Here is a 13,182-nt window from a genome sequence, read left to right on the forward strand (position 1 = left end):
ATCCTCTTGTGCACAACTGTTAGCCTCAGAAGAGCTGTGTTAACTGCCGTCTCCATTCTAAGATGTAGTGACAGCCTTCCAGGACTGACCTGACCCATCCAGGTAAGGGGTGAGTTAATAATTCTGAGTCTTCACAAAGCCCCTTCTACGGCCTCTAAATGTTACAGCCATTTTTATGCTCTTTGGGATAATGTTCCAGGTCTCAGAAAGATCCTAATTTCTAAGTGTGGGAGAGAATTCCAAAGCCCAGGCACCACCGCAGGCTGGCCTTCGGGGAGCCCTTCCTCTCTATTCTCTGGCTAACCATGGCTTGCCCACAGACACTGCCCTTCTCAGATGGACTTCACGCTGCTCTCCGTTCACAGTTTTCTCAGATTCTCACCCAAAGAACATAATGTGAGAAAGATCCAGGCTCCAGAGCGGGTGAGGCCTCAGGGCTCCCTGACTTTGAAGCCAACCAGCCAGAATTTAGTCTCCATGGAAACACCCCTGGCTGTGTGGTGAGGATGTTTCCAGGAAGGCTAAATTGAGGTGGGAACACTCACCCTGAACATGGGTGGCGCCACCCCTCAGAGTGAGCCAAACACCAGAACTCACCCTTCCCTGCTTCCTGAATGCGGAGACCAAGTTATGCTTTTGTTTTAAGGTAGATAGGAAAGGTGCTTGGGGGGTCTTTAAAAGCAGAATGCAAAATCAAGGATCACAAAGAAGTCTTGTGGTAACCCATTATTTTGTAAGCTAATTAAATACAAATACACACACACACACTATTCACACACACACACTATTCACATACACACACATATATATATGTAAATATATATATGCAACCCTCCCATACACACATATATGTATACTACATGGGTGCACAGTGCTACTTCTAGAAAACATGGGTTACTGAATTAAAACCTTAGTGCAAGGCACAGAATAGCCCCCTGTGAGTTATTGATCAGATTGGCCCCAGGGGCAGTCTGAATGCAAGGTTATTGTCATTACTCTTGGTTGTCCACCAATGCTAAACGGCAAGACGCAATGGCTGAAGACATCATTCACTTGGGATTCAAGACACAGAGAAAAGCACCTCAATAGACAAGAAAGCTCTCCTCCTGCTGGCTAACTTACATAGAGCCAAGGGAGCTGTGAGAACTCCTGAGGGAGAAAACACTTCAAATCTCACTCAGGGCTGGATGCTGCGTATCTCAATACTGACACATGCTGGCTAGATGTGCCCACTGAACAACAGGGGCAGGATGGGTATAGGATTAGCCAGACACTTTTTGACTGGATATGAAGCCTACACCACAGGAGAGATTTCACGGCTGGTCAACAGCCCATGACTGGGGAGATCAGGGGCCCTATCACAGGACCTACTGTTGTTTCCCTTTAAAAGCCTGTTCTGACAAACAGCTTTCTAAATACTCGTGCTTGCATGCACAGATCAATGCTGCTCTCAGCTCTGGTCAGAGAAGCTTCCTTCCCCTTGGATAACGGTTAATACAGATCCCTGGCCAAAGTACAGAGCATAAATAACCCTGAGTGCTCTGCCAAGGGTGGGTTACCTCTGGTAGCTTCCCACCATCCAAGGTGCAGGGGACTTTGTAGAAGACGAGGCAGAAAGAATATTGTCAGTAAGCAGACACGAGCGCTTTGACACGCTGATGTCTAGACAAGATATGGCTGGTGCACAACTCACAGCAGCTGAGGTAACCTCCGCCAGACCGGGCCAGCCAAAAACACCAAACTCCTAGCACGGATATTGGCAACGATGGTTGCTGGGAAGAGAGTCGTATTCTTAAACAACACGGCTATTGGTAAGGTGACCACACACACTAGTGAATATCCACATGCCCAGGTTCATATCGGCAACCCCGGCTGGATTCAGGAAGTTGTCAATAACAAGAAAACAGGAAATGAGTGGGGCAGGGAAATGGGGTGGGAGCATTCAGAGGGAGGGGGCGGGGCAGTAGTGATGGGTGGATATGACCAAAATACACGAAACTCCCGAGGAATGAAAAGTACTATTTAAAATACATTTTAAAGAACACAGAGCACAGACAACAAATACTGCCACGGAGATACCTGATGGTAGCAATGTTTCCGGGGTGCCGCTGGCAGAGGGGTCACCGTTGCCATCATTCTCCCCAAATTCCTTCTTGTATATGGACAGCATGTAAGAGATACGGTAGTCCAGCCTGACACTCAGGATGAACTAGAAGAAGCAACATGGCAAGCTTAGTTCTATTAACACGCACTGAAAGACCCCGTTATACTGGATGGTGCAGGCATTAGCATGGCGTTAAAACTAAAACCTGTGAGTCGTGGGCTGGAAAAACTGCTCCATGGGAAAAGCGCTTGCCACATACGCCAGGAGACCTGGGCTCCATCCCTAGAACCCAGGTAAGGTTGAAGTAGAGAGACAGCTCCACAGAGTTGGGCACTGTGACACATGTGCCCACATACACACACAGCAAGTTTTTTAATGCAAGCCATGACACACAGCAACCATATTTCTCAGTCCTCCAAATGAGCCAGTGGGAGATCTTACCTGCAAACTATAAACGCTTGGCTGTTTGCCTGTCTATGTTAGTCTTTAAGTGAAGGAAGAGATGTTTTCATTGGTCAGCACTGAGACCACGTTCATTCATTTATTCATTCATTCATTCAATGACCCCCACCTCCAAATGACCTCAAACTCCCTGTGTATCAGAGGATAACCTTGAACATCCTGTCCCTCCTCCCAAGTGCTAGGGTCACACATATATATATATATATATATATGCCACTGTATCTGGCCCCCATTTGTTTTAGAAACAAGGAAATCTGGTGCCCCACAACTGTCCTCTGAACATTTCTGGTACAGTGCCTTGTGAGTCTAAGAGGCATTTCCAGTAGAGGTGCCTTGTGGGTCTAAGAGGCATTTCCGGTAGAGGTGCCTTGTGGGTCTAAGAAGCAATGCTCTTGTGATCCCAGACATACTTATAATTTTCTTTGCCGAGAAGAACATGCTAGAGCTGCTTTTGTGCAGAAAGGCTGTGGCTTCAACTGCAGTAAAGTTGATCTAGCTCCATTGACATCAGCCCAGAAGCCAGACCCTCCAGATGGGCTAACTTCCCGGTTCCTGGGTTTCTCCATGGTGTTCGTGTCTCCTTCAGTTTCTGTTACCGGCTCCGTGGCTGGTGTGTGGACACTAATGAAGTTACCCTTAAGACCCAAGCTCTGCTGGGAGCCTTGGGGAACCCAAACATTGGGAATCCCTGCCCAGAAGGAATAAGTTACTGTGCTGGGAAAACCAGGGATAACCGTTATGAGGTGGTCCACAGGGCTGAGCCAGGGGGTCGGGGAAGACCGTGAGGAGAGATGCGCTCTGAGTTTAGTTATCTCACCTGCCCCGAGATGAGCCCGAGGCTTTGAGCGTAGCTATTACCAGTGTTCCTGTGGTCTCAATGGGTCTCCTTGCTGAACTGTGAACACTGTGGTAGATGAGGTTTTAGAAAACCTGCCTTCTGTTTCCAGGGTTTTCCCTTCCCCCAGGCACCACCCCCTCTCAGTGCTCAGGCCTCTCTGTCCCGTGAGCACTGTCTCACACACAATTTCCCATTGCTTCCTCGTGTTTGTTCATAATCCACCAAACCTTGATTCTCTTCTCCCATCCCTGACCCCTGAGAGTAAGCTCTCAAGACGCTTCGAGCACCCACAGCACACTCCTTTAATGACACTTCTTATGATTCCATAGCCAGTATCTGGATCTCTGTCTCTCTGTCTCCCTCTTCCTCTCTCTCATCTTCACCCTTTCCTACCCCCTTCCTGTCCTCCCCTCTCCCCCTCCCCCACCACTTCCTCCTCCCTCCCTCCCTTCCCCTCCCTCCTCTCCTCCCCATCCTCTTCTCCACACTTTAAAGTCTTCCTCATGCTGCACCGAAAAGGACGCAAGCTCACGTCAGCTACTCTCGTTAAGTTAATCCACATTTGTTTGCCAAGCAGAGGAAGATGGTGAGGTAAACAAAAGCTCCCACGGGACTGGAGAGATGCTGCTCTTGCAGGGCCTCAAGTTGAATCCCAGCATCCTGTCAGAGGCGGCACAAACACCTGTAACTCCAGCTCCACGAGACCCGATACTCTCTTCTGGCCTCTGCAGGCGTCCGCATTCATGTGCACCTAACTCCCACACACACATATACATGCATGCATACAGAAATTAAAAATCCCTTCTGACATAATATTTTTCAGGAGGCCAGGTTGTAAATGTGGCTCTTGGTGAATATCAGCAACTCTTCTATTAACCTGCCGTGGATACAACACAGGCTGGATAGAGAGACTCCAGTGAATGGGGATTTACAGGGTGTAGAGCAGGCCAACATTGGGAAACATTAACTAATAAACGGCCTGTGGTTTGGTCCTGAAGCAGGAGGGTGGAGACAGAAGCTGGGCTATGGCTGTTCCATACACAGGAGATTTTAAAACCCAAATGCCCAAAGGAGGGGGGAAAAGAATTCAATATGAGACACTAATGAAGCTCTCTCTTCTGTTGGAGATGAGAACTCACGGGATTTTATCTCATGGCCTTTGCTCCCCTAGTGTTTCTAGTTATGAAGATACAGTGTAAGATAAGGAGACAGATTACAAGACAGAGAAAAAGCCAGACATGGTGGATCACATCCATAATCCCAACATTCTCAGCACTGGGAGGGTGAGGCAGGAGAATTCTCATGAGTTCGAGACCAACCTAAGTAAGAGCCAGCCCACAAAACAAATTTTGTTTTTTCTTAACAAAATAAAAATGAATTTTAAAATGTGTAAAGGCAGAGAAAGAGAGAGAATAAGGTCAGAGGGTAAGAACAAGACAGTGTTCACTGGAAAATGTGTTTTATTTAAACAGGGTAAAGAGGGGCAGCCCCTGAGGCATAAGAGCTGGCAGAAAGCAGCCGGTGAGCGTAGCACCAGGGATTGTTGAAGAGATTTCTGAGAAGGCAGAGGTTGAGCATCTCTGGAACAGGGGGTCCTGTGTGAAAGTCAGACAACAGAGGCTCAGGAAACTCTGCTGGGTGGAGGCTGAAGCAAGCCGAGTATGGCTGAAGCACACAGCACCTCCTTCCACGGTCACTGTGAGAAGCACTGGTGTTGAGACCACCACTGAAGGTGAGGCCACATGCATCAGTGGTCATCCACTGGCAGGGGCTGGGAGGGGGTGGGGAAGACACAGACAGACAGGACACAGCACTGAACTGGGGCCCCGTAGGTCCCTTTCTCAGCTTCAGGGTAAGAACATGATATGAATTTTCAAGGCCGTGAACATGGGGTCGGGAAGCCAGCCAACATTTCTCAGTATATGGCCTTTGGGAGCCCTGGATTTACTGGGAAATGTGTTATGATTATAAATCTAATTACTTTGAATGAGAAATGCATGGAGCCTTCCAGGACGGCTGACCCGCTTCTGGGAGCTCCGGCTTCGCTTGATGATGACAAAAGGTTTGGGAAACTCTGTTCACATTCTTAAGACAGTCTTGAAAGATACAGACTCTATTCTCAACTCTGGAAGAAATGCTATCACAAAGGTACCGTAAGCCTGCTTCCCAGACTCACCCCAAAACGAAAAAGCTAGAAATCATAGCCTCTGTGAGGAGGGATCTGCTGCACAAAATGACTGAACTCATGAAATTGATAAGGCTAAGTATTAAACTTGGTTAATTGTAAAAAACAAAAAAGCACCCCCAGCCCCTTAGAAACACAGAGAGAGGTAATTATGTAAAGTAATAAATCAGCAGTTAATATGTTTGATGAATAACAATGGGGGCAGGGTCTTGCTATGTTGCTCAGGCTGGCCTTGAACTCACAGAAATCTTCCTGCCTCAGCTTCCTGGGTGCTAGAATTATGGAAGTATACCAGCGTGTCTGACATAAAAATTTTGAGTTTCCTGTAACAACAAGAGATCTGCAAGACTGAACCCCCAGTGAACAGGATTGTTGGGGGTAGGGCGGTAATGGGGGGAGGATGGGGAGGGGAAGCCCATATAGAAGGGGACGGGGAGGGGTTAGGGGGATGTTGGCCCGGAAACCGGGAAGGGGAATAACAATCGAAATGTAAATAAGAAATACTCAAGTTAATAAAGATGAAAAAAAAGAGAGAGAGAGATCTGGGTATGTGGAACACACAGATATGTTTCAAGAAATTAAATACAGAAAAGTGATTAGGATGTCATCATTAACTATGCCTGCCTTAAAATTCTTCTTAAATGAAGAAAATGTTCCATCTCGGTCAATACTAGCTGAAAATAAACACATGGGAAAGCCATGTTATCACCTCGAGACACTTCATGGTTTCTAGACACCATTAGTGTAGTTCCTGGGACAAAACAACGGGGTATGTGTGCACAGCAGCATCCGCGTGAGACTGACAGCTGTTCCTCGCCTATAAGTAATAATAAAACGAGGGCAACAGCCTTCCAGAATAGAGAGAGACCAGCAAGATTTCAGAATCACATCACACCAATAGCATTTCAACATAGATACACAGCAAAACCAGGTATCATGCCTAACACTGGAATCTCACCACTCAGAAAGCTGAGGCAGGGGATTGCTACAAGTTACACATACACACAGAGAAAGACACACATATAGACACAGAGACACACATAGACACACACTCACATACACACACAGACACAGACACAGAGACACAGAGAGAGCCACACACAGAGATACACATACATACATACACACACACACACAGAAACACACACAGACACACAGAGACACACACACAGAGACATACACACAGAGAGACACACAGAGACAGACACGGACACACAGAGAAAGACACACACAGAGATACACACACATACACACACACAGAAACACACACAGACACATACACAGAGACATACACATACAGAGACACAAACAGACATATACACACACACAGAGACACATACACAGAGACATACACACACAGACATACACAGACACATACACAGAGACATACACACAGAGACACACACATACAGACACACACACACACACACACACACATGCAGACACATACACAGAGACATACACACACAGACACACACATACAGACACACAGAGACAGACACGGACACACTGAGAGAGACACACACAGAGATACACACACAGAAACACACACAGACACATACACAGAGATATACACAGAGACACACATACACACACACACACATACACAGAGACATACACAGAGACACATAGAAACACACACACGGTGACAGAGGACAAGGCTGTACACACCTGTAAAATCTCGATAACCTTTAGCTTGGTATCCATAACCGTCACATCCTCCTGCTCGCCGGGGCTCGCCTGCTTGCTGGGGTGGACGCTGGGCTGTGCGTCGGGCACGCTCACTGGGAAAATGGAGCCTCTGCTGAGCACCATCTGTGTCATCATCTCTCCCACCCCGTGGATGGTCCTCATGACATTGTTGCCTGGCACGAGAAGAAGACTCTTTAAACACCTTGATGGGGGTGGCCCACAAGATGGCTTCAATGGTTTCCATCCTAAATGTGTAGCACATGTCGTCAGGAAGATTGGAGGGAGATCCCACCTTCCCACACCCTCACATGCCTGTGGCATGTGGACCACAGAATTCTCCCGAAATTTCCATGGACGGCCAACTCAGAGGTATCCAATTCAAGACGTCACATTTCCTGGCTTGCAGTGAGAGGCGCTTACACTGTGAACTTCTGCAGCTTGGAAAACATCAGCTGCACCTCTCAAATCACAGGCACCTGGCTGTCCCGTGTCCACCACACAAATCACAGGTACACGGTACGCACTGATATTTCCCAAACCCAAATTAAAACCCCGGGTTTTAGTCTGCAAAACTGATCCCTAACTTCTCCCAGCTGACCAGATGAGCCACGCATGGACTCCATACTGCTCTGCGGTTGACAGGTAGCTTAGCACCAGAGGTGAGTTCTTCGGGGTTCTCATAAAAATGTGTGCGCACATACACCATAAGCCATCCAGACTTGAACATGGCCACCACCCAGGGTGCTCCTCCATGCTCCATTAGAGTCAATTCCCCAAAGTACTCCCCAACACCAAAGCCACAGACCTGTGGCTCTCACATCATTCATGCACACATAGCACATCATTACTTTTTTTTTTCGTAGCTGGGGACCAAACCCAGGGCCTTGCGCTTGCTAGGCAAACGCTCTACCACTGAGCCAAATCTCCAACCCGCATCATTACTTTTTATGTTCGACCTTTCAGGTATAGGAGAATATGGAATTCCAAACACACACACACACGCATGCACACACACACACACACACACGCATGCACGCGCATACACGCACACACCTCAACACATATCATAGTATTTTAACATTCCCAGTTATCTCTCTCTCTGCCTAGTGTTGTGGACTGGACATACATAAACTCTCAACTACCTCTCTAGCCCCACCCCTGCTGCCAAGCTCTGGGCCATGATAGTCATGGACTCTGGAACTCTATGCCCCCCAACTGAATACTTTTCTTTTTATAAGTTGCTGTGGTCATGATGTTTCGTCAGAGCAATAGAAAAGTAAGACACGCTCTAAAGAATCTAACGGCATCTAGACCTCCCACCAACAGCTAACTGATTGGACAGCTCAACAGGAAGGAAATCATGCCAGAAACCTAGCCAACCGCCAAGGTCTAGTGATGTCACAGGTCTTAGAGGAGGACCTGCCACTGCCACTTTACTAGAGAGTGTGATTTCTAACTGCATTCTAAAACCTTTTATGCCCACAGATAAGTGTAGCTCTCACAGAACCCACAACAAAGAAGCTTCTCTTTGCCGAAAACAGAGGCCACTGGAAAAAAAAAAAAAAAAACAGCTAATCAAAATTGCAAAGATCAACTGACCAACCATGAGATTCCCAGCCCTTAAAGCTTAGGGAATATCTTGGAAGAAGGGACCAGGAAACTTGTAAGGGTCAGAGGACCAGGAAGTCCACTGTGAGATTGTATCTCTTAGCAGTAACAAGGAAGCTACACCCATGATACCTCAATACTATGACTTCCCAAACAAGACCTGAAGAAGTGCATCACCAGTACATACTAACACAGAAGGAAAATAGCTCACAGGGTCTCATCCCTACACAAATAATTACAAGCATCAAATGACCTCTAAAATAGGAAAGATTAGTCTCTTCCACGGATGAGACCCCTAATTGGCTACCTAGTAACCAAGTGGTCAACCCTGAAATCATATACACCTAAGACATTCTAAATAGATTCAGCAGATTGTATTTACAAATTTGTGCATGTGTAACAATAATAATGAAAAAAAAGAGGTCGACAAGTTAAGAAGGAACAGAGAGGCATAGAAAGGATTAGCGGAAGGAAAGGGAAGGGTGGAGTGATGTAATTTTAAATGTTTAATTAAAAATTAATTAATTAGGGTTGGAGAGATGGCTCAGTGGTTAAGAGTACTGATTGCTCTTACAGAGGTCCTGAGTTCAAATCCCAGCAACCACACAGTGGCTCACAACCATCTGTAATGGGATCCGATGCCCTTTTCTGGTGTGTCTGAAGACAGCGACAGTGTACTCATATACATAAAATAAATAAATAAATCTTTTAAATGAGCAGTATATTTATAAAAATAATTAATTAATTATAATAATGTTAAAAGCACAAACAAAATAAGAGAGAGAATATATGAAGTTGGAAGGGTATATTTTGGGGTAGAGTAAGAAAGGAGTTGGAAGGAATTGGGGTGAGGGGTGGGTTTGATGCAAGCAGTGTGTGCATGTGTGAATATTAATTATCTTAAAAATAAAATTTGTTTAATTTTTAACAAAAACAGGAGGAAGGGGGTATAGTGAGATTCACAGTTGTAGGTCACCTTTATTTTTAGTGTCAGTAATAAGTAAAGCCTGAGGCTGGGAAGACAGCTCAGTGGTTCAAGGGCTTGCTGGAGAAGTGTGAGGACCAGAGACAAAACACTTAGAAGCCCACCTCCCTCCCGCTTGAAGACAGTATTTCTTTCCCTAAGACACAATACAGCCAACCAACAGTATTAGATTAATCAGAACAAAGACAGAATGCCCCATTACAGTGAAAGACAGGACACTGGGGCCAGCTCTTATCCCCAAGAGAACTTTTTCCTTTACCAGCTTGGTATCATAGAATATTTTGATCATATTCATCCCCTCCCACAATTCCTGCAGGATCCACCCCCCCACCCAAATTCTTGTCCTTTTTTTTTTAACCCACTAAGTACAAGTCATGCCAGTCCCATGCTCTTGGGTATGGGGCCATCCACTACAGCATCGGTGACTTAACAGGGGCTCTATCCTCAAAGAAAACCGGCTATCCCTCTCCCAGCAGCTGTCAGTGACCAATGACTCCTCACAGCTCCATGGGCAGGAAGTAAGACCAGGCTGTAAATGTCAAAGGTCATTCCTGGTGACCCACTTCCTCAAATAAGGTTCTACTTCCTGAAGATTCCACACCCTTCCAAAACAACACCTCCAACTGTGAAGCCAGTGCTCAAACGACTGTGCCTATGGGGACATTCACAGAGAGTACCTGTTTCTCCCAAACCGAAATACTTCCTCCTGAAGAGAGAGGAAAACGCACAGGACTAAAGAACTAAAGGAAATATCCAAGACTCAGGAAGTTCCTGAAACTTTACATGATTCACAAAGTTCCCTCCTCAAAGTTAGATATGTAAAAGGCAGTTTGTGGATAGAAGAGGCTCCATTCTGCCTGGATACCAGTACATTGTGAGAGAGATCCAGGGCTGAGCTTGCCTGAGTAGCCCATGCTGGGGTGGGCTTTTCCAGTGATGTCTTTGAGTCACACATACTCCTGTAAGTAACTCAAGAAACTCACTAGTTCATTAAGCTAGACTTGGGTAGAATTATCCCTTTGGCCTACAAACAGTGTCCTATCTGAAGTAAAGAGACATGTGCTCATATCTCTTCTAACAGAAGTCCCTGTAGCTGGAGCTCTCGGGATAACTGACCCATCGATGCTCAGGTTTCTGCAGCAGTCACTAAACTCTCTATATCACCCTGAAGGAGAAGGGTTCACACAGTGTTTGTACTGTGTACAAGACTGGGACTGAGGTAACAGTAATCTGTGATTTGTGTGAAATTTCTGATCGGACAGTCCCTCTTCATGTGTGCACTTGGAATCTGCTGCCTCCTTTCCCATCATGCCCTGGGTGTCACAGTGGCTGTCGTTGTGCTGTCTGCATAAGTCCTTCTCCAGAGGCCAGCATCAGCACCTCACCCCACCTCTCTCTCAACATGACTCTTAAACAGAGTGTTCCCCTTCCCACTGTCCCACTCCTGGGCAGTGTCCCCCTTCCCACTGTCACACTCCTGGGCAGTGTCCCCCTTTCCCACTGTCACACTCCTGGGCAGAGTGTCCCACTTCCTCACTGCCACACTCCTGGGCAGAGTGTTCCCCTTCCCCACTGTCACATGCCTTCTTCCGTGATGAAGACAGAAACTACTAACTTCCACAAAGACATATTTGGCCCTCTTGCCTCAGTGTGTGACAACTCCAAAGGGCCACCCCAGCTCCAACCCTCCATGTGTTGAGCTGAGGTCTGGTCTAACTGTACCACAGATCCTCTCGACTGACTAAGCCTCCTTTGATCACACCGTCTCCGAGATATGTACAGTATGTCCTCTTCCTTATAATCCCCAAAAACAATTTCCTATCTTGGGGCGCTTTCCAACCTAACACAGTCACCATTACAAATGGTTCCATATATGCATATATGGTTATGAATATATAGTTTATATATATAATATAATCCATATGATTATGATATGAGCACTACTGAAAATGTGATGGTTCAGATCCCTTGATCCCGTGTCAGAGCCAAGCAGGCATGATAGCTGCCTGCAACCCCAGCATTCCAGAAGCAGAGACAAGGGCTCGCTAGGGAAGCTGAACACTGAATACAGAGTAGCCAGGATGAGTGTACTCTGAGTGCCTCGGGACATGCTGCCTACATTAATAAAGTGGACAGTGGTCTAAACAGACTAATGTTAACCTCAGGCCTGTGCACGCACGTGTGCACACACACACACACACACACACACACACACGAGAGGAAAGCAAAACACTCACACCACCCTGTTATCACACGGCCCCGTTGTGAGCCGATGTTTGTATGGACTGCACACGCACGTCACGTGTGTTTCTCTGTATGTTTGGTTTTTAATCTCCCTCCCACTTAATAACAAAAACATCATCACATTCCTCAGAGTTCTTACTTCCATCTTGAAACTTGCTTAATCTTTCAAAATACGACGACATGGGGGCCTGGACGATGTCCAGGATCGCCAGCAGAGTTCTCGTCAGCCGCAGCAACTCGCTGAAGCTGTAGAATCCGAAGTAGATGAGGTTCCGGGCCAGGTGGACCACCTGCATGGGGGAGAGGCGTGCTGGAGAGTGGGATCAATGTCTAAATCAATGTCTAAATCAATAACTAACGTTCTCAGGTAATTCCAAGCTCCTAGTTCTTTGACACCCGGGAATTAAAATCCCTGAGACGGGATAGTTCAGACTGTGACTGATTCGGATCTAGGATTAACTCAGAGCCTCTAAATGACTTAAGGAATGTTTACGTTACAATATTTACCACTTAATTAAATATAGTCAGGAAGATGCCACTTAATCGGCGGTTAAATTATTTTATTACATATGAGCCATAAACTGGCCCAGAATTCCATGTCCTCTACACTGGCCTCTGGCCTTCTGGGTACTACAAGAAATACCGAGGGTGAGATGCAGCCTCCAAGACACCCACCGGGCTCCAGTATAGGCTGTCCCTCCTACTATCAGTCAGGCTGGTGTGTGTCACAGTGAAAATGCTGTGTCATTCCCAAGGCTGGCTTACAGATTACAGAACACCGCTTAGGTTAGATTACAGGATTACAGAACACTGCTTGGGTATGTTCTTTCTCTGTGTGTGTGTGTCTCTGTGTCTCTCTCTCTGTCTGTCTCTCTCTCTGTCTGTCTCTCTCTCTGTCTGTCTCTCTCTGTCTGTCTCTCTCTGTCTCTCTGTCTCTCTGTCTGTCTCTCTCTCTCTCTCTCTCTCTCTCTCTCTCTCTCACTCCCCCCTTCTCCTTCTCTTGCTCTCTTGCTCTCTGTGGGAAGCCAGGTGCCACAGCAAGGACACTCAGCCACAGAAAAGCC

At 46.6% G+C, this 13,182-nt stretch overlaps 1 protein-coding gene across 3 annotated transcripts in view; it reads right to left on the reverse strand.

Moving 5' to 3' along the window:
- Itpr2 (inositol 1,4,5-trisphosphate receptor, type 2) overlaps nucleotides 1-13,182 on the reverse strand; it is a 377,779-nt gene that overhangs the window by 234,377 nt on the left and 130,220 nt on the right. For 2 of the 3 annotated variants that reach the window (NM_031046.4, XM_087659438.1), the window contains 3 exon segments: nucleotides 2,080-2,209; nucleotides 7,261-7,454; nucleotides 12,258-12,408. In NM_031046.4, coding sequence (NP_112308.2) covers nucleotides 2,080-2,209; nucleotides 7,261-7,454; nucleotides 12,258-12,408 — 475 coding nt within the window. 3 annotated transcript variants of the gene reach the window in all.

This window comes from Rattus norvegicus, chromosome 4, assembly GCF_021556685.1.
Source record: "Rattus norvegicus strain SHRSP/BbbUtx chromosome 4, alternate assembly SHRSP_T2T, whole genome shotgun sequence".
Classification (NCBI taxonomy): Eukaryota; Metazoa; Chordata; class Mammalia; order Rodentia; family Muridae; genus Rattus; species Rattus norvegicus.